The 23,028-nt window shown below is 36.5% G+C and overlaps 1 protein-coding gene across 1 annotated transcript; it reads right to left on the bottom strand.

Moving 5' to 3' along the window:
• Positions 1 to 4,387: 4,387 nt before the first annotated feature.
• LOC141443937 (trypsin-like) lies at positions 4,388 to 21,717 on the bottom strand. Its single transcript, XM_074109358.1, has 6 exons — positions 21,191 to 21,717; positions 12,143 to 12,250; positions 11,682 to 11,802; positions 10,996 to 11,151; positions 9,778 to 9,906; positions 4,388 to 8,386 (listed from the first exon to the last, which is right to left on the bottom strand). Exons 1-6 carry the CDS (start codon positions 21,467 to 21,469, stop codon positions 8,175 to 8,177), a joined length of 1,005 nt encoding a protein of 334 aa, XP_073965459.1. The 5' UTR covers positions 21,470 to 21,717; the 3' UTR covers positions 4,388 to 8,174.
• Positions 21,718 to 23,028: the final 1,311 nt, after the last annotated feature.

Below are 23,028 nucleotides of genomic sequence, written 5' to 3'. Positions count from 1 at the left end.
TTTCACCCCTTAGGAACAGAGATGGCGCCACTTCTTTAAAAAATATTTCAAAAAATTCTACAAGCTAAAGTAATAGACCGATTTCAATGTTTAATATCTCAAATGAGAGCCTATTATATACGTTACTTATAAAAAAATACAAAAAAAATATTTACAAAAAACTTTTGTCAAAAAATGCCATCTTAAGTTTTTTTTTCTTACCTGATTTGTAGTTTTTACTTGACTGCTTAAAAAAACTGTATGCAACATGAATGGTTTAATGCATATACATATTACTGAGTACATAACGAGTATTTTTAAAAAAACCGACACCGATACCTATCATATTTAACGAAATATGAAAGTTTAAATGCGAGCACAAATTTCTTTAAAAAATATTTCAAGAAATTCTACGAGCTAAACTAATAAACCGATTTCAATGTTTAATATCCCAAATTAAAGCTCATAACATTCTTTATTGATAAAAAAATATAAAAAAATATTTACTGAAAACTTTTGGCAAAAAACACCATCTCAAGTTTTTTTTTCTTACCTGATTGGTAGTTTTTATTTGATTGCTTATAAAAACTGTATGCAACATGAATGGTTTAATGCATATACATATTACTGAGTACATAACAAGTATTTAAAAAAAATTCGACACCGATACCTATCATATTTCACGAAATATGAAAGTTTAAATGTGAGCACAAATTTCGTTAAAAAAATTCAATAAATTCTACAAGCTAAACTAATAAACCGATTTAAATGTTTAATATCCCAAATTAAAGCTCATAAAATTCATTATGTAGAAAAAAATATTAAAATAATATTTACTGAAAACTTTTACCAAAAAACGCCATCTTAAGTTTTTATTTCTTACCTATTGGTAGTTTTTACTTGATTGCTTAAAACATTGTATGTTGTATGCAACATGAATGGTTTAATGCATACTTACATTTATTTCTGAGTAAATAACAAGTATTATAAAAAAAAACCGACACCGATACCTTTCATACTTCACGAAATATTTAAGTTTAATTGTGCACGCTTTTCTTACAAATAAATTTCAACGAAATCTTCAAGTGAAACTAGTTCTCTGATTTTAATGTTTAATATTAAATGAAAGAAGAACGAAATTACCTAATTTATTGAAAAAAGAAGTTTTTTCCTGGTGTTACGAAAAAATATAATTACTTTAAAATTAGTAATTATTAAGACAAAAAATAAAAACTATACCGTTTCCGGCATAGTTGGTTCTGAGAAGTAATATATATTGCTTAGTAGTTGGCGAATTTATTTAAAAAATAGCTTTTTATCTGATAGGTAGGACTACAGCTTATAGATATGTCACATTGAAATAAAAGACTATGAACATCAATGTTTATCAAATATTTAAATTAAAACCTATAAGTCCTCTTCGGGTTCATCGGCATAGATGTAGAACTGAAAAGGAAAAGTCGTTTTGAAGTACTTGTGTTATTCCAATACTACAAAATCACAGATCTTTTAGACACGGACTGTGTTGCTGTAATTACTGTTGAATTATTTTTGTGCCTAGTTGATTACCATTAGATCAAAAATTTTGTGCCTACCTGTGGAAATCAGTGGTCAGCATACAAAATAACCCTGCATTGAATATTATACTAACTTACTTTTGATTTGTACAGCCACCTTTGCAGGATTTACACTGGGCAGTGCATGGTAAGCTGACCCGACGACACCCCCAACGCATGGTATCGCAGCCAGATTTGCAGCCACAATACTTAATGGTCCAAGAGGCTTACTTTCTTTTGACAACTCTCTTTTGCCTTAGTCCATCCCCAAGAAGGTGGACATGGTACGGTAACTTCTGGTTTCAGAGCGTTTCTCCATATTTGGCCCGCTTGGTAAGCTGCACGCAGTGTATGTTTATAGAGAGCATGTCCATACCATGTCCATCTTCTTGGGGATGGATGGACTAAGGCAAAAGAGAAGGACTCCAGAATTGTCGGCAGTTACAGCGATTTGGTTGCAATTAAGCCTCTTGGACCATTGTGGCTGCAAATCTGGCTCCGATACCATGCGTTGTGGGTGTCGTCGGGTCAGCTTACCATGCACTGCCCAGTGTAAATCCTGCAAAGGTGGCTGTACAAATCAAAAGTAAGTTAGTATAATATTCAATGCAGGGTTATTTTGTATGCTGACCACTGATTTCCACAGGTAGGCACAAAATTTTTGATCTAATGGTAATCAACTAGGCACAAAAATAATTCAACAGTAATTACAGCAACACAGTCCGTGTCTAAAAGATCTGTGATTTTGTAGTATTGGAATAACACAAGTACTTCAAAACGACTTTTCCTTTTCAGTTCTACATCTATGCCGATGAACCCGAAGAGGACTTATAGGTTTTAATTTAAATATTTGATAAACATTGATGTTCATAGTCATTTATTTCAAATGTGACATATCTATAAGCTGTAGTCCTACCTATCAGATAAAAAGCTATTTTTTAAATAAATTCGCCAACTACTAAGCAATATATATTACTTCTCAGAACCAACTATGCCGGAAACGGTAGTTTTTATTTTTTGTCTTAATAATTACTAATTTTAAAGTAATTATATTTTTTCGTAACACCAGGAAAAAACTTCTTTTTTCAATAAATTAGGTAATTTCGTTCTTCTTTTCATTTAATATTAAACATTTAAATCAGAGAACTAGTTTCACTTGAAGATTTCGTTGAAATTTATTTGTAAGAAAAGCGTGCACAATTAAACTTAAATATTTCGTGAAGTATGAAAGGTATCGGTGTCGGTTTTTTTTATAATACTTGTTATTTACTCAGAATATATGTAAGTATGCATTAAGCCATTCATGTTGCATACAACATACAATGTTTTTAAGCAATCAAGTAAAAACTACCAATTAGGTAAGAAATAAAAACTTAAGATGGCGTTTTTTGGTAAAAGTTTTCAGTAAATATTATTTTAATATTTTTTTCTACATAATGAATTTCATGAGCTTTAATTTGGGATATTAAACATTTAAATCGGTTTATAGTTTAGCTTGTAGAATTTATTGAATTTTTTTAACGAAATTTGTGCTCACATTTAAACTTTCATATTTCGTGAAATATGATAGGTATCGGTGTCGAATTTTTTTTAAATACTTGTTATGTACTCAGTAATATGTATATGCATTAAACCATTCATGTTGCATACAGTTTTTATAAGCAATCAAATAAAAACTACCAATCAGGTAAGAAAAAAAAACTTGTGATGGTGTTTTTTTGCCAAAATTTTTAAGTAAATATTTTTTTTATATTATTTTGTCAATAAAGAATGTTATGAGCTTTAATTTGGGATATTAAACATTGAAATCGGTTTATTAGTTTAGCTTGTAGAATTTCTTGAAATATTTTTTAAAGAAATTTGTGCTCACATTTAAACTTTCATATTTCGTTAAATATGATAGGTATCGGTGTCGGTTTTTTTTTTAAATTCTTGTTATGTACTCAGTAATATGTATATGCATTAAACCATTCATGTTGTATACAGTTTTTTTAAGCAATCAAGTAAAAACTACAAATCAGGTAAGAAAAAAAAACTTAAGATGGCATTTTTTGACAAAAGTTTTTTGTAAATATTTTTTTTGTATTTTTTTATAAGTAACGTATATAATAGGCTCTCATTTGAGATATTAAACATTGAAATCGGTCTATTACTTTAGCTTGTAGAATTTTTTGAAATATTTTTTAAAGAAGTGGCGCCATCTCTGTTCCTAAGGGGTGAAACTTCCGCTGCTGCGAGTCAAATCACTCAGTTTAGCCTGTACTATCACTGTGCAAAGCGGCTTGCTTTCTTCACGAAGTGCAGCCTTTTGTCTCTAACAAGTATGACTATAAAGCAAAATGTTTGTTGCAGCGTGACAGGCGACGTCAGTTGGATTCTAGGATGGCGTACATTGAATAGTCAAACTTTGGTGGTGTCAAAAATATGGTTAATTAAAACATAACTATTAAAACAAATATTTACTTTTTAATTAGTAACTTTACTTTAATAAATAACTTAGGTCATACTACTATTACAATATAACTATACCTCTGTAGGTACTATTTTACACTTATTATCATATCATGAACTTAAGGAAAATTAAATCTTTATTTTATAATAACAAAAATGGTAGCTCAGCGAAATCTGAAATTTTTGAAACGAAAAATTTTTCAGCGTAGTTGTGGACAGAATTTGAACCCGTATTTACCCCTCTGTTATATAATCTATTATAACTTCGGTTATATGACTTACTAGGATTGACAATATTTTTCGCTTTCACCTCTTCACCGGCAGTCATCCAGTCGTGGGAGCCATGATACATGGCCAAAATTCAACTCAAAATTAATCCTTCTGCAATGGAATTAAAGATCAAGTGGATTTATCGCTGGTTTTTCTGGCGTACAGAGCACGTCACTTCACTTCGTTTGTTTTGTGTCGGTGAAGAGGTTAATAATTTACTACAGTTTTTACGGGTTATATTGTCAAACGTATATTATTGAGTAAGTAAAATTAAGTACAACTGCATCTAATGATTTCTGGCAGGTGAAATATCCCTAGATGGCGTTAGTACCGTGAGATTTGTTTGACATTTGTGTCAATGGGATAAAGATGTCCAATGGAGCGGGACGAGGCAGCGGAAATGTAAGCGAGACAAAAATCTACCAATAGATTTGCATTAAATAACTACCCCTCTTTCATCGACAAGAAGTATGTAACTAGCTCATAAATTCAAACATGATATTAACGCCATCTAGCGATATTTTATTTTGATCAGAAAACTCTTTAACGATTTCTCTTGTCTAAAAATGGTAACAATTCTTATCATACTAGTATTTGCCACAAACGTTATTTAGTATAAATTATAAGTAATTATCTTAAGGTATTATTTCTTTGGCTTTAAACTAATTATAAATTGAGGCATGGTTTTATACAGGGTGTAACATTAATATCGGTCAGTATGGGAAAGTCTGAAACTATAGGACATATGAAGATCTGTTCTTAGGAACCATGTCGTCGAGTTTAGAAACAAGAAAAACTGCATTCATACATTTAAAAAAAAACATGTTAGGTACATCGAACCCGGACGTTTTGAAAAACAAGGCTTACATTACTAAGGAATATGAAATACAAATCAATTAATTCATTCTAGAGACCTAATAAAGTACCTAATAAGTTTTTGGTAAAAAACATTTTCAATACAAGCTTTTTTGCTGGCTGTACTTTTTGTCGAGTTTACTTGCGTTGTCACCCAAAACGACATTTGCAAACCAAATTTCGGGGCGATGCCATTAACCGTTGAAGAGTTCCGTCTTGCGGATGATCCTGGCCGGACTACCAGGATGTCACTACGATCTGACTACTAGAAATTGGTCGAATTTAACTTGCAAGATTTGACTACAGACAGACAGACAACGGGACAGGTGAAACTAAATAAAAGCCTGTGGAAATGTGCCGAAATGTTTCCGAAGCAAAATTCTACAGCGGATTGTCTTAGCGGGGGCATTACCGTGCCCGCAGCCAGCAAAAATCATTTTTTAGTACATTGTGTCTTAAGGGCGGTAAATAAGGAATTACGAACGAGAGTCTATTAGAAGCCCGAAGTCGAAGACTGAGGGCTTTAATGAGTCGATGTTCGTAATTCTAGTACCACCCGTGCGACATACAATGTTTTTCATCACATTTGCGAGTAAAATTTTATATTTGTAAAAGAATAAATATAATTGTTCCAAATATTGGCGATACTTTAGGCTGCGCTCTTGGCAGCGCCGCCCTCCCCCTACCTCAGCATGTGCCTGCAGCAGCGCGCGCAGCACCATCAGTACGGAAATTTACTCATTTACCGACCTTGGGCTTCATGACAACAAAATTAGTACGGGCAATGACTCATTTACCAACCACGGGTTTCATGACAAGCACATTAAGGTCGAGGGTTTTATTTGGGGGGTTGCAATCAAGGTAGCCCCTAATGTGTTGACACTGTTTACGAGTAAGTGTGATGAAAAAATTAAAACAACGTGAAAACGTATGAAATATTGTTAAGAACGTTTAACACGATTTTAACCTTTAACCTTTCGAATGATTGTTATTTAGCTTTGACGTACCTATTCATAACAAAAACCGTGTTATGACTTGAAATGACATTTAAAGCATGAACGGTTTTCCGAGCTGCAGTTGCTATCTTGTCTAGACATGGCTCCTTTGCAGATATACAAAATTAAATACCTAAAAGTTCAATATCTCAAAAACGGCTGAACCGATTTTGATAAAGCATGTCTAAGAACCATCGCTAAAAAACCTGCTTTCATTTTAAAAAAACAGCATTCAAATTTATCCAGCTGTTTAAGAGGTACGGTGCCACAGACAGACAGACAGAAACACACACAGACACGCATAGCGGTCAAACTTATAACACCCCCTTTTTGTTGTGTCGGGGGTTAAAAAGGGGGTAAAAAGTGGGACGGTCAAGAAAAAAACCTATGAGAATGAACAAAAACCGTCCAAGAGCGTGTCGGCCAAAAATCAAGTAATATTATGTGCGTTATATCACAATTAAAACATAAGACTACAGTCTTAAAATCTATTACCAGAAAAAGAGCGTATCTTCACGGCACTTACGTCCTTTTGTTGAGAAGCGCAGTTTTTCGGCAATAACTCAAAAACGGTATATCCCATCATGTTGAAACCAATTTCCGTTGAAAGTATTTAGTAAGCGTTATCTTTCCATATTTTTTGCATATTTTTGGACAAACAGTTTACATGATAAAGGGAGGGGGGGATCCTTAGAAAAATCTTACTCAATACAATACAATACAATACAAATATTCTTTATTGCACACCATAAAGCAGTAAAAATACTTATAATATAAACACTTAGATTCACGGTAGACAATAGGCGGTCTTATCGCTTAAAAGCGATCTCTTCCAGACAACCATTTGGGAACAAGAAATTATATAAATATGTTACAAAAATAGGTGGCGGAAACAGAAACAGAAAATAAAAACAAACAAAATATCAATAACATTAAAATAAATACAAATGAAAATACATACATGCAATACTATACAATACATAAACCACTAACATAATACAGCAATATAAATTAACAATAAGGCCGCAATGGGAGAAAAAGGATAAGAAATTAGGAAATAAAATAGATAAACACAGAAAGACTGAGGACAGAGCTAAGAAGGCAGTGTCAAGAAGTGAGCCTTGACGAGATTTTTGAAAATAGGAAGAGATTTAGCATTCCTCACATCTAGGGGAAGAGAGTTCCATAAAAGGGTTGAAGTGCAAGTGAAGGAGTTATGATAGAACTTAGAGGAAGAAATTGGAACAGTGAGAAGTAAATTTTGGGAAGACCGAATGGAAGACAATTTTATCGTAATGGCTACGGAACCCTATTTCGGGCGTGTCCGACACGCTCTTGGCCGGTTTTTTATTCTCGGTCAACACCGATGAACAGATCTATAAGCTGCGTCTGTTTGTCTGTCTGTGGCACCGTAGCTCTTAAACGGGTGGACCGATTTGAAAGCGGTATGTTTTTATTTGAAAGCAGATTTTCTAGCGATGGTTCTTAGACATGTTTCATCATAATCGGCTCAGCCGTTTTTGAGATACTGAACTTTGAAGCAACAAAGTCGGGGGTTTTCCAACTTTTTTGTCTTATGCAATTACCGAGAAATCGGTAATTAAATATAGCTTCTATTTTTAACCCCCAACGCAAAAAGAAGGGTGTTATAAAATTGACCGCTATGTGTGTCTGTGTATCTGTGTGTGTGTCTGTCTGTGGCACCGTAGCTCTTAAACGGGTGGATCGATTTGAATGCAGTTTTTTTTTATTTGAAACCAGCTTTTTTAGTATGTGTTGTTATAGCGGCTACAGTTATATATAATCTGTGAAAATTTCAACTGTGTGACTATCACGGTTCATGACATACAGTCTGGTGACAGACAGACGGACAGATAGCGAAGTCTTAGTAATAGGGTTTCCGTTTTTACCCTTTGGGTACGGAACCCTAAAAAACGCTCGAACGTATCTAAAATTAAGCTACCAGGTAACCAATAATGATCAGAAGGTTCTTCCATTCTCTTCTTCAGTCGAGTAGCAAGGTCGCTTGGAAGACTAAACTACCAGGAAACCAGGGCTCCCAAAGAGGTTAATGTCCAATGCTTTGCCCCATCGCGCCAGCCGCTTTGGCCAACCAGTCCACATACGCTGCTACCCTGGTATACACGCCTGGTCTGGCCCGGCGACCGCAACCCGCCCCCCACGATACCAGGCCGTGGAGCTGCCAGCGCCCTGCCTTCATGCAGGCTAAGGGGCCCCCGGAGTCACCTTTGCAGGCATCCACGCCGCCAGAGAGGATGCCTGGAAAAAGTAGATGCTGTTTTTACCCGACTACCCGAAGGAGGGTTATGTTTTTCGAGCGTATGTATGTATGCATGTATGTGGGTAAGTATGTCCTTTTCTTTGGTCCTCGCTGCAGCCTAAACGGCTGGACGGATTGTAACATATGAGGTATCATTGGATTTGTCATAACTGTCGGAGTGACATAGGGTGTATAATATTTCAATATAGCGTCTTCGAAAAAAAAATATGGCGGAGGAATGAAAAAAATATTTTGGATTATAACAATATGGGTATCAAATGAAAACTAATAATTACCCCATTATAAACATATATGAGTTATAATACTTTTAATCTACCTTTGTTACATAAATATCAAAAAAGTGTAAAATAAAACATTAAATTAAATATATCAAAAACCCGACTGCTAAAACTAAAAGGAAGAAAATAAACCTAGTGGTCTAGAACTCTGTCAAGAAGCTCATTTAAGGTTCAACAGTCGGGACCCATTACCAAGAATTTTTGAGCTGGTTACGATTTGAATGGGTCCCAACTGTTGAACCTTAAATGAGCTTCTTGACAGAGTTCTAGACCACTAGACTTATTTTCTTCCTTTTAGTTTTAGCAGTCGGGTTTTTTGATTTATTTAATTTATTTATGGAGTTGAAATCAGAATTGAAGGTCAGAGGCCTCATTGTGTAACACACTTAGAATCACAATCGTTTTTAGGGTTCCGTTCCATAGTCAACTAATAACTCTTATCTTATAGTATCGCCATTGTGTGTGTCAAAGTGTGTTAAACAAAAATGTCAGACACGAGAGCAATATATAATTTTGTGATCACTGTTCACTTTTAAGGTTAATCGCCGCATAAAACACTATCAAAATTATACTTCAACTAGCCAAAGAAACAGAAATAGCAAAATTAGATATTGTCTACATCCGCCATGTTCGAATGCTACAAATCGAATCCTATTCCCTATTCAGTGTCCTCGACTGTAGTTGATAACAGTTCCATTCTGCAGGCTCACAAAACTTAAGGCTTGAGAATGAACTCATTATAGAGTTTGAAGCGTTAACAATCTGTCGCTTTTTTTTATTCGACTGGTTAGCAAACGAGAAAGTGGGTCTCCTGATGGTTAGAGATCACCACCGCCCATAAACATATGCAACACCAGGGGTATTGCAGATGCTTTGCCAACCTAGAGGCCTAAGATGGGATACCTCAAGTGCCAGTAATTTCACCGGCTGTCTTACTCTCCACGCTGAAACACACTGCTACTTCACGGCAGGATTAGCGAGCAAGATGGTGGTAGCAATCCGGGCGGACCTTGCACAAGGTCCTACCACCTGTATCGTTTGTCAAAGTTGAAACCGTATGACATATAATTGCTAAGGCAAATAACACTTACCTGCGCAAATCATAGAGTCCAATATCGCCTGTTGCCTCCCACCCAAGATTTGGTCCTTCCGGCACGTTGCCAGGTCCAAAACCGGGACCGCGGCTGCCCGCAGCACCGGAGCGAAGCTTTCTGTGCTCTCTGCCGATGTAATAAGGTTTAGATTAGTTTACCTTTATTGACGCTGCCACGTGGAGAGTGGGTTCTTTACTAATAAGTTTTACTGATTTACGTAAACTCGTTTATAATTTAAATAATAACCTCTTAGCAAATAAAGACATTGCTAATTGATTTGTTTAGGAGTTACTTTGCAGAAGTCATCAATGAAATTGCAAACTTTTTATCTCGAGACATTGCTAATAAAGTTCTCTTAGGTACTTCTATTGCATATTATATATTATATTATGCATTCTTACGTAGATGCTTTTTACCCGACTGCCTAAAGAAGTATATTATGTATATATGTATTTATATCTAGTTTCTAGGTCCTCTGTAGCCAAAAGTACTAACGGTTTTCAACTTTATGAGGTAAAAAAAACATTAAATTAAAAAAAATCAAAAACCCGGCTGCCTTAAAAACTAAAAGGAAGAAAATAAGTCTAGTGGTCTAGAACTGTCAAGTAGCTAATTTGAAGTTCAACAGTCGGGACCCATAACAAAGAATTTTTGAGCTGGTTACGATTTCAATGGGTCCCGACTGATGAACTTTAAATTAGCTAAGTACTTACATAGTTCTAGACCACTCGACTTATTTTATTCCTTTTAGTTCTTAAGGCAGTCGGGTTTTTTGATTTTTCAAATTTAATGTTTTATTTTATACTTTTTAGATATTTCTGTGAAAATTGTACATTAAGGGGCTGTTTCACCATTAATTGATTAGCGTTAACCGACGGTTAAATGTGATGCCGTCTCCGTCTATTCGAACAAAACAAATAGAGACGGCATCACACCTAATCGCCAGTTAACACTAATCAATGGATGGTGAAACAGCCCCTTGGTTTATAACCCATTTATATATTTAGAATGGACTAATTATTAGCTTTCATTTGATCCCATAATTCTTACAATACAACATTTTTCGCAGACGCCATATTGGAATTTTATATACCCGATGTCATTTTGATAGTTATGACGAAACCTCATGTTAAAAACATAACCCACCTTCGGGCAGTCGGGTATTAATCAGTCAAATGCGATTTGGACACAGTCGGACACAGACACAGTCCTTACCAGTCTGGAACCCCCAACCGCTCACGGCGCACCAGCGGCCCTCGCTGTCGGCTCCCGGATCCGGCAGACAGATCGGACGCACGTGGGAGTTGAACTGCACTCCGGTGCCGGACCTGGCAACGAGGATTAACGCTATGTCGTTGCTGTGCGGGCCGTCTGAAAAAAAATAGTAGATTGTACAATAAGAGCACAAAACGAGCCATTGTTCCCGAGACGTTCATATAGCCACCCGAGCCGGTACGGCGAGGGTGGATATAGACACGTCAAGGAGAAAATGGGTTTAGTGCTCCAGTTTTAAACTGCTTTTCACTTCGATTGCGACGAGATGAAATAACAACAGTTGAAACATTGTTCACTTACTAGGTAGGTTACTTACTAGGCACCTACCTTTTATTTAAAAAAAATTAAAAAAACGCCCGTAAAAAAAAGTAAAAAATAATTATGCACTACCTAGCTGTTGCCCGCGACTTCATCTGCGAACAATTCGTTTATCCCGATCCCGCTGGGACTATGCTGATTTCCCGCAAAATTAGCCTAAGTTAATTTAGTATAAGCACCTATTATAGTAATATTTTTTATCTAAGGGTCGTCGGTGTCGGGGGACCGCTAAGGTTAACAGGAAACTAAAGTACATATGTTGTATTTTTTAAAGTCTAAGCAAGACTAAACTATGCTTTTCAACTTACTCTTCCTGAAATTAGGGTGTGAAACCACCTTCTCCGCTAAGAACCTGTGCTCATGCTTGTCAGGGAAGTTGAGGCGATGTTCTCCCATCACTAAGCGTATATGTTCGATCTGGAGAGGTTGCTGAAAGGGATATTATAAGGTGTTAATTAAATAACTGAAAACCAGAAAATAATTTGCTCAGAATCGAGAGTAGAATCGATTACACTTTGTTTTAAGTTTTAAATCAGGTTGTGTTTTAAATGCCCATTTTTTATTATGCCCAGTTTAAAAATGACAAATGCAAATGGCAACATACGAAATGTTTCTTCCTTTCCTTCCTTCAGTCCTTCTTTCCCCACCCCTCTCTCTCTCTCTCTCTCTCTCTATGTCTGTCTGTCTTTCATTCCTTCTTTGTTCCTCCCTTCCTTCCTTCATCCCTCCCTCCCTCCCTCTTTCCTTTCTTCCTTCCTTCCTTTCTTACCTTATCAAAGCAATGTGCGGCGCTCAAGACGAGCCGCTCAGCCACAACAGCGCCGCCACACTGATGCTCGAATGTCAGCTTGTCCTGGTCCAGCATTTGTATCTCCACCTGGAATAAAACAAACACAGACGTCACAGTAGATATAAAAAACTGACACGGTTGGTTTTCATACAGATTGAGGTGTTTGCGTTATCTAGTGTAATCTATATCTGTGGAAATCACCCATGACTAGACATCACAGTACTTTAAGAGTAAATAGTAGGTAAGGTAAACGTCCGAGTACTCGAGACCCTAATGCCCAATAGACGACACCCTGCTGTCATCTCTATTGCTAATGACATAAGATTAAAGATGCCAACTATTGGGACAGTGACAAGCACTCGTACGTTTACAATACAATACAATACAATAACTCTTTATTGCACACCAACACAGTAAGCAGTACAGAATACACAAGTATACATATTCATAGAGAGTATATACATTATTTATTCTAAGTTATCAAATAACCTAAACTTAAAAAAACTTACAAAATACAAAATCCTTCGAAAAATATTACTTGTTGAATATGGATACGGAAGACTGTCGTGGGTGTGTCCGACACACTCTTGGCCGTTTTTAGCCCCTGGCACAAAAAGAGGGTGTATAAGTTTGACCGCTATGTGTGTCTGTGTGTGTGTCTGCCTGTCTGTGGCACCGTAGCTCTTAAACGGGTGGACCAATTTGAAAGCAGGTTTTTAGCGATGGTTCTTAGACATTTTTTATCAATATCGCTTCAGCCGTTTTTGAGATATTGAGCTTTGAAGTGACAAAGTCGGGGGTTTTCCAACTTTTTGTTGGTTAGGTTTTTCATTGATAAATAAATAAATAAATGATGACAATGAAGAGCCTATGGGGGAGGCCTATGTCCAACAGTGGACCTCCTACGGCTGAGATGATGATGATAAACCATAAAGAGTAAAAAAAATCACACGTGACAATTTTACTCGCCAAAACAAAACGGTTAAGTTCTCAATTCAAGAAATCACGCAATAAAATTAATTACGTTTATAATAACAGTTAAACCGTTGCTCCCAGGAATCCGGTCAGGCAATTATTGTAACAGGATATTTTTTGTCCTTTTCTGGTTTCGAATCACAAGGGTTCCGTATGAATCCTACTAATATTATAAATGCGAAACTTTGTGAGTGAGTGAGTGAGTATGTTTGTTATTCCTTCACGCTGAAACGGCTGGAGGGATTTGGATGAAATTCGGTATGCAGATAGCTGGGCATCTTGAATAAAACATAGGCTACTTTTTGTTCCGATATTCCCACGAGATAGGGATAAAATCTCGAAATAACAACCGCTGGGCTTAGAGTCATGAAATTTGACATGATTGTTTTTAATGTAACGTCAATGAAAACCACGATTTAATTTTCGGGAATTCCTACGGGAATTTTTAAAAATTCCAAAATTTCAATTCAGCTGCTGGATCTAATGATTTATGTGTGCGAAGCTGCGGGTAAACATTAGTTATTATAATAAAACACAATTATTTGAATAAACAACACCTATTAAAATAGAAAATGTCATTAATCTAATATTAAATTGAATTAAGAGATAAATAAAAATATACATTTTTGTTTACAACATAAAAAAAACTTTAACAACATATAAAAGTTGAAAAACCGTCGACATTGTCATTTCAAAGTCCATACACTACCCACGCGTTGCTCTGAGGATGACCACTGGTTAAGATCGAAACGCGTCAGTGTAGTGTGGTGGTGATAGTGAGGGCTATCGCGTATGAATTCGCCACTAGAGGCGCTAGTGTAGCGTGAGGTCTCCGAAATTTCAAATCTCATAGTTTTTGGGTGAGCTACGCGGGTTTATTTAAAATTAGAATAATTTTGTGAATATTTTGCAATATCTGAAATTAATTATGGCAAATATGCGTTCCGGGGCAATGTATGTCTGTGTTTTGAGACAGTTTTGTCTTTCGGAAACCTTTGTCCTCCCATTTTTCCGAACAAAACGGGGACTATTGACTATGCAACACTGTGGCATGCTCGATATTTATATGGTACGGTTTTAAGGTGTATTAAATATGATTTTAATCTAAACTTTGTTTTCACGCCCGTAATAACAGACTTTCAAAACCATACTTAAAACCTCCCGCAACAGTGCGCCATCTAGTGAGACAAAAAACGATAGCCCTCATTGGGTATGTGTTCTTACAGTGTGGAGGTTGTTAAGCTACATTAACATGCACTTGTTGCATGAACGTAGCTATTGTTGGGTAGCGAGTGAGGGATTTAATCCCAATTCCCACTTTGTTTGTTTGTTTGTTACCTTTTCACATATAGCCACTGAACCGATTTATATGAAATACGGTAAACAGATAGTTTGCATTCCGGGGATGGACGTGGGATGGTTTTTAAACCGCTAAATTGCATAATTCCCGAGGGATAGCGATAAACGAATACTACGCGGCAACAGCTAGTATTTTAAGATTGGTTTTTTGGAATCTTTTTGTATTTTTTATTTCAATTCCAAATTTTTTGTTACTTTTACGGTCATCCCGTAAAACCCATATCGAAAATACAAACTGAAATAAAGATGCATAGAAAACCCCGAAAAATAAGACCAGTGCTGGGAATCGAACCCAGGTCCTCGGCATTCCGTGCCACGCGCTATACCCCTACACCACCACTGGACAGTCCAGCCGAGGACCTGGGTTCGATTCCCAGCACTGGTCTTATTTTTCGGGTTTTTCTATGCATCTTTATTTCAGTTTGTATTTTCGAGCTAGTATTTTATAAATTAAATTGACATTGAGTGCTTGCGGAACCCTAGAAGTTCCGAACTTGCAATTTCTGGGTTATACCATAGCCACTGGCGGGATTATGTAATGTTGTATTGGAACCAGTTCGTGTCCTCAGTAGGGTAACTATGTATGTATAAGCGTATGCCTGTTTAGGACATTTAAGGTTCCAAGCCAATAGGGTGCCCAACGGGACCTTAAATTTAAAAGTTAATACGTGGTTTAGTTAATTTTTAGTTAATTTTTTTTCTTCTTTTACTTTGTATTGTATTTTTAACCCCCGACGCAAAAAGAGGGGTGTTATAAGTTTGACCTACTTACAGATTTTTTTGTAAGGCGTTTAGGGGGTTGAGTGGTTGCCACAGCGCAAAATTGCAAGGAACACAGGTAGATAATTTTGCCAAACATGGTTCCTCTCTAAAGTGTGGCTAAGAATACAAATTTTGACTTTTAAAAATAGACATATTGGAAATCTCTCTTGAGATAAGGGGGAAAATATCTCAGGACATATCACCAGGGGAGAGGGAGGGGTCTCGAAAATTTTCCAAAATTAGCTTTCGTAGGTAATGTAGACACAACCAAAGCCTTCGCTATCTCTCTCTGATGAGTCCATCTTTAAAACTGTAATAAATACCTACAACTGGGCTGATTTGATCGAAACTTGGTAAATATAAAAATGGTGTGTGTGAAGTTCCCAATCCTCACTGGGCCCGCGTGGGAACTATATGGCTCAAGCCCTCTCTTTGTGAGAGGAGACCTGTGCCCAGCTGTGGGACGTATATAGGCTGGGATGCTGATGACACAAATGAATAATAAATAAATAAATAAATAAATTACAATGGGACCCTTGACACCAATTGACCTAGTCCCAAACTAAGCAAAGCTTGTGCTATGGAAACTAGGCAACGAATAAACACATATACATATTAAAAATCCAAGACCCCAGAAAAAACATTCGTATTATTCATGTAAACATCTGCCCCGGCCGGAAATCGAACCCGGGACCTCAAGCTTCGTAGTCAGGTTCTCTAGCCACTTGGCCATTCGGTCTAATCCCAGGAATATACTTTTATTCAAAAATACCCACGGAATGGAGATTCTCGCATATAACATCGCATTTGCACGTGTCTCATTCCCGTGGGAATTATGTTAAATCCCGGAATTCCAATTGGCATTAGCCAGAGCTAATTATATATTTTCGGGGTTAGGGTATAAAGGTTTTTTTGTTTATTTTTTATTCAATGGCGACCCTAATTTGTCGGTTGCATAAAAAACAAAAGCAAATCAATTAGGCGGGAAAAGTGAAAGCGTTCAAACAATTCCTGAACTAAACAAAGATGGCCGATTACCATGCAAGCTTGTGTTTTCATCCCGTAATGGCGCTAGTATCTATCGTTACACTTGAAAATAGTATGCGGGCGCGTTAGTTCCAATTTCGTCCACCGGTGTTGACATGTTGGTAGAATTTGACGTTGATTTTGGCGCGCTTTTGTTCAATTCGCGCGCTTTCTGCAGTTTTTTCTTACGCAATGTTTTTGTTGTGTGACCTACTTAAAGAAATGATCGTTGCATTGGAAGACTGAGAAAGTTTTGGCAGTTACAAAGGTATATTTGTAGTTGGATCGAGTTTAAATTCGTAGGTATGTTAAAGTGCATGAATGAAAATATTTACTGTAGCAACAGCAAAGTAAATGAGGGTTATCTTACTAATATGTATTCATCATCCCAGCCTATATTCGTCCCACTGCTGGGCACAGGCCTCCTCTCAGAACAAGAGGGCTTGGGCCATAGTTCCCACGCGGGCCCAGTGCGGATTGGGAACTTCACACAAACCATTGAATTGCTTCGCAGATTTGTGCAGGTTTCCTCACGATGTTTTCCTTCATCGCAAAGCTCGTGGTAAATTTCAAATGTAATTCCGCACATGAATTTCGAAAACCTCAGAGGTGCGAGCCGGGGTTTGAACGGGGTTCAAACCACTAGGCCACCACGTCTTTTATGTACAATATGTATATCTAATGCGAAAATATGTCAGTATGTGTGTATGTTTGTTAATACTTAACGCTAAAATGGCTGGACGGATTTGGATAAAATGTGGTATGCGATATTCCCACGGGATCCGGATAAATTTCGAAATCTCATTTGCTTTGTATAGAGTGATGAAATTTGGTGATGTTGATTATAATGCAATGTCGATAAAGAACATGATGTATTTTTGAAAGTTTTTAGGGAATTCCCAAGGAAATTAGTAAAGTATGAACGGGAATTTCAATTCTACTGCTGGCTATTATGATTAACAGTACCTGGGCGACCGAGCTTTGCTCAAGCTAAAACTCGATAATAAGCGTTTTGCAGAGATAAGACCAAGCTAGATCGATTTGTCATCCCGGAAAACCCCTACATACCAAGTTTATCGAAATCGTTGAAGCCGTTTCCGAGATTCTGATTATATATACTTATACAAGAATTGCTCGTTTAAAGGTTAGATACGCGTACCCTCAAATTCAAAATTCAGATCAAATTCTAATTCAAAATTACTTAGGTACCTACCTACCTTCAAGTGACGTTAAAAAATCCCTATATTTGTCTTGTGTAACTCTTTAATGTACTTAAAAAAAATAAGATAACCGTTTACATTGAGAGATCGACGGACAAATCCGAGCTTATCCTACAGGAAATCTCTTCCGTTAACCTTTGAACGATTGACAGGTCAACAAGAAGTTGGAAAACCTCCGACTTTGTCACTTCAAAGTAACTCAAAGTTTGTCAATTGTGTTTTGTTTCTGTTCTTTTATGTACAATAAAGAGTTACCTACAAACTTCAAAGTTCAATATCTCGAAAACGGCTGGACCGATTTTGATAAAACACGTCTAAGAACCATCGTTAAAAGTCCTGCTTTCAAATTAAAAAAAACTTCATTTAAATCGGTCAACCCGTTTAAGAGCTACGGTGCCACATACAGACAGACAGACACACAGATGCACAGACACACATAGCGGTCAAACTTATAACACCTCTCTTTTTGCGTCGGGGGTTTAAAAGTAGACACGTAGTTATCGATTCGGTAATTCGAACAACGTAATTATCGTATCGTAAGGCCACCGGTTTACCGGTAGACTCTACATCAAAGGATTTTTCAATGGATATTTAACGCTATATCATAGTAATAACCTGTTAATTACAATGCTTGTAGTGTGACCTCAAATTCGGAGCGAATTTCGCCCCGGAGCCGGAGGATATATGCATACATATACATAATTTGCCGTTCTGGCTGTCGGTTTGCGTGTCGGTGCGTAGCTATTGAAATGTTTTGTCATCGTTTTTTTAAGCGAGTTCAAAAAAAAGAGGTAAAGAGGTAGAGGTAAGGGTAAGAGGTATCAATTCGGTGGTATGTTTTTTTTATGTTTGTTACCTCAGAACTCCGTCATTTATGAACCGATTTGAAAAAATTTTTTTGTTCGTCTAGGGATGCTTTCAATTAGGTCACATAAGCACCAAATCAGGATCTGATGATTGGATCCTAAGGAAATCGAGGGAACTCTTCAAATATTTTAGGAACGCCTATGGCAATTTCGATATATTTAGAAGTAACTCGTTCATTTTCTCTTGAAATCACCATTTGGTGAAGTGGAACTGATGATGAAGAGCAAATTTGACCAATGGAGCGACTACTCAATAACAAGTATTTCACGGGTTGAATTTCAATTACTTTAACGCAGTTGCTAAGACATTTCAGCTCATCGTAATGCATATGGTGAAATGGAACGGGTGATGAAGCACCAGGACACCTCAATAATGAACGTCTCTGCATCGGATAAAGCAATTTTTCGTAAAAGGTGACGAGCAGTTGACATTAAACTATTGTATCTTAAATCTTTCACACTAAAAAGCGTGAAAAAAAAATTATGACAAAAAATAGAACCGACTACAAAAAACCATGAAAATAATTTTCTACCAGTCTGAAGTCGGTGCCTCAGCACGAGCCAGCAGGAGTGATTGAAGCCTAATATACTCGTATAGTTGTAGGTGAGGTAGACGATTATAGGTTCACTCCTGCTGACTCGTGCTGAGGCACTGACTTCAGACTGGTAGAAAATTATTTTCATGGTTTTTTGTTGTCGGTTCTATTTTTTGTCATAATTTTTTTTTGTCGGAGAAGTTCGTATTTTTCTTGCTATTTCAATTAGCTTAATTAAACTTCAATAAGCTAGTTGAGAAAGCAAGAGAAGAGAACAGCTATTTTCCTACAAAACGAGCTACTTTTCATCCCAGTATTTTCACGGGACCAGCATATACGAACATAAAATTTGTCAATCAAAAATGTCTAGATCTTCATTGAACTGTAGTGCACTATCTATTTTTCTCTACAATTTATAAACATTTTGGTCTTGCTGAAACCATTTTTCGATTTCAAAACCCTTTCATTCTGAGAGGAGGCCTGTCCAGCAGTGGGACGTATAAAGACCGAGATGATCATGATGATGAATAGTAAAATCCTTGGATTTAAATTCAACTGCCAGTATAATTTGCGCGAAGGTAAGGGCGAAATACCAGGACGAGCAAAACTCTGGCTAAAACTCAAAATACGCGATTTCTCACAGACAAGACCAAGCTAAATAGATCGATTGTTTGCCCGCTAAAAGCCTCTCGTCTATCCACATCTATATATCTATTACCTACATAACTACATAATAACCTAACCAACAAAAAGCTTGAAATCCCCCGACTTTGAAGAGAACCATCTGTCCACCTGCTTTCAAATAAAAAAATCGCATTCAAATCAGTCCACCCGCCTTAAGAGCTACGGTGCCACAGACAGACAGACACATAGACACACATAGCGGTCAAACTTATAACACCCCTCTTTTTGCGTCGGGGGTTAAAAATGAATCCTTTTTCCCTTAGTCACCATAACTTGAGATTGACTTATCCGATTTCATCCATCATTTTTAGGGTTCCGTAGCCGTAGGGTAAAAACGGGACCCTATTACTAAGACTCCGCTGTCCGTCCGTCTGTCTGTCCGTCTGTCACCAGGCTGTATCTCATGAATCGTGATAGCTAGACAGTTGAAATTTTCACAGATTATGTATTTCTGTTCTGTGTGTGCCGCTATAACAAAAAACACAAACACTAAAAACAGAATAAAATAAATATTTAAGGGAGGTTCCGATACAACAAACGTGATTTTTTTTGCCGATTTTTTGCTCGGTATTAATAACGGCAACAGGTAGACGCTTGAAATATCCATAGAATATTTAGTCGTATACCGTAAACTGCTTCAACTTTGCCCTCTGGCCCCAACATTGCCTAATTCAATTTAGAGTTGATAACTAGCACCCTTCTAGGTTTTTAAACTTTTATCTCCCCGTAATAATAATTCCCGTGTAGATAAAAGTGTAAAACCTTTAAGAATGCTAAGTTATCGACTCTAAAATTGAATCAGGCTATGTTGGGGCCAGAGGGCAAAGTTGAAGCAGTTTACGGTATACACTTTAAAAATAAATAATTAAATTAAAATAAAATAAACTTTAAGGGGGCCCCATACAACAAACGTATTTTTTTGCTAATGCCTAATGTTGTATAGATAATGGTACGGAACCCTTCCTGCGCGAGTCCGACTCGCACATGGTTCGCAACCGGTTTTTGTTTTTAATATTTAATAGAAAGAAAAATTAAGAAAGTTACGGAGAAAATTTAAAAAATTAAGAAAACTTAAATACCTACTATATACCTAAACTCTCCTAATATAAGCTTAGCGCGTTAAAATACAACCGCTAAGATTAGAGATATCAAATGTGGCGCGGATTTTTTATTCAACTATAAAAAATCACAATTAAATTAAATTATAGGGAATTCCCATTCCCATGAGATAGTCGAGGCATCCCGTAATTACGGGGACGACATTTGGTATGTAAGAATAACATATCGGTTTCTTTTTATCCCAAAACTCCCTCAGGAATGGGACAAAATTCCAAAATTTCAACCTTTAGAACTGGAGACGTGAATACGGCGCGAATTTTTCATGCAACATTATGCAATTTGCAATGTAATTTTTGGAAATTCCCACGTGAATTTTTACGAAATCCCAGAATTTCAATCCAATTACTTGCTGCGAACTATGATTTAACAAATTCAAAGAGGTTTAAATAACAAGATTACAAACTTTTTTTATATTAGAAAAAAAATATAAATATTGTACTCAAATTAACGTATTTCATTTTTTTTTAATACAGTATTTACCTGCCAAGGGAAGGCGCCGTATGGTGTTTCCATCCCTCCGACGATTTTCGCGGTCCTCCTCGGATTGAAATCAACAGTCCTTGTACCACACTGCACTCTCTGCTTTCCTGGTCCATGCAGCACATTCTGGTTAAAATAATTGGTAGAAAAACTAGAAAACGCCTTCGAAGGGCGCGTCCTATTCTTGTAAAACTCCATGTGATTAACTCTATTTAAAAAGTAATCCCCATTCGTCAAATTTATCGCAAAAATCAGAATGAAGATCGAATACATTTTCATTTTCACTTGACACTTCTTCGCGCCGTTAACTTTTTAAAGTTTTTTTTTAAAAGCGCGCGCTACTCACGAGATTCGAATTCAGAGTGAAGGATCACTTTTATGACCGGTGTTTTTTTTTTAACGAGAGCAAGGCGCTTACAATGCCGAAGTGTGTCAGTGGATCGGTCTTTGTTCGATTAAAAAAATACTATTGTCGATGGCTAATGAGGATCTAATTCGAAATAATGGCTTAAGGAATTCGATTTCTATTTTATCTGTGCTTATGGGTCAGGGAGGGAAAATAAAAACAAATATTGCATAGTAAAGTTTGTGATTCGTTCGCGCTGTCATCGTTTTCCACAGTTATCTCCCATAATAAATTTTCTAGATTTAGAAAGCCCACTAAATATTAGAAAAAATATTAATCAGCAAAAATGTTATTCTAAAAAAAAACCTCTAACTGACGGACGGGCACAAAGATTGTTACACTTGGTTTAAGCTTGACAGTTACGTTTTGACACTACTAAAACTAGCTAGAACCTAGAACCGAAATGCCGTTTCTGGGAAATTTCATTTTTTTTTAATTCTTCTGGCTGGCAAACGAGCAAGTGGGTCTCCTGATGGTAAGAGATCACCACCGCCCATAAACATCTGCAATAACCCTGGTATTGCAGATGCGTTGCCAACCTAGAGGCCTAAGATGGAATACCTCAAGTGCCAGTAATTTCACCGGCTGTCTTACTCTCCACGCCGAAACACAATAATGCAATAATAATTGTTTAAATAATAAAATTTTAAAACATGTTACCTACCAAACAGATACAAAATTCAAATTTCTTGTCAAGAATACATATATAATTATGTCAGGTGTATTATAAAATTAAAAAGATCTTGGATAGCGATGTTTGGAAATAATTTAATTAATAATCTAGATACGAGTATCGTAGATCTGTTTTAAATAAAATATGTAATATTTCGGTGACTTTCTTGCCAATTTTTTTCTCAACAGAGGTTTCCCGAACCGGTGATAGATTTTTTTGTCAGTCGTAAGGGTTCGTTATAGTCTATATTAAACCTAAACTAATAAAGATATTTCGACTTTGACTGCTTTTAACACTACAACTATATTTCATTACGACGGTGCTGGCTGAAAATCAGCGCCGGGGCACTTCAGCATTATGCTGAGCCAGTGTCCGATTCGTAATCGCAATGACACATACCTTCGTGTTGTCTGTTTGTACTTAAGAATATTTATAATTGTGTCTTGAGTTGTGAATAAATGTATTTGCTATCTTTCTTTCCTATTATTTTCAGCTCGATGGCCTTAGAATCCTTTAAGCATGTTATTCGTTATAAAACTTTCCCTTTTGAAAATTAACATACTAAGCAAACGTCCCATTGTTTTGAGATATAATTATATGGAACTATTCAATGTCAAACTTTCCTTCTTAAAGATACGTGCGTCGAATATAAAACAACGAACATAATATTCAAGGTTATTCACACCAATGTTAAAGTATTTTGAAATCACATGTGTTATTATGTAGGTAATGTATAATATAATACTACTATATGTATGT

The sequence above is a fragment of the Choristoneura fumiferana genome, chromosome 28 (genome assembly GCF_025370935.1).
Source record: "Choristoneura fumiferana chromosome 28, NRCan_CFum_1, whole genome shotgun sequence".
In the NCBI taxonomy this organism is placed as follows: domain Eukaryota; kingdom Metazoa; phylum Arthropoda; class Insecta; order Lepidoptera; family Tortricidae; genus Choristoneura; species Choristoneura fumiferana.
The sequence above is the reverse complement of the archived record's forward strand: the minus strand, read 5'-3'. Positions and strand labels throughout refer to the sequence as shown.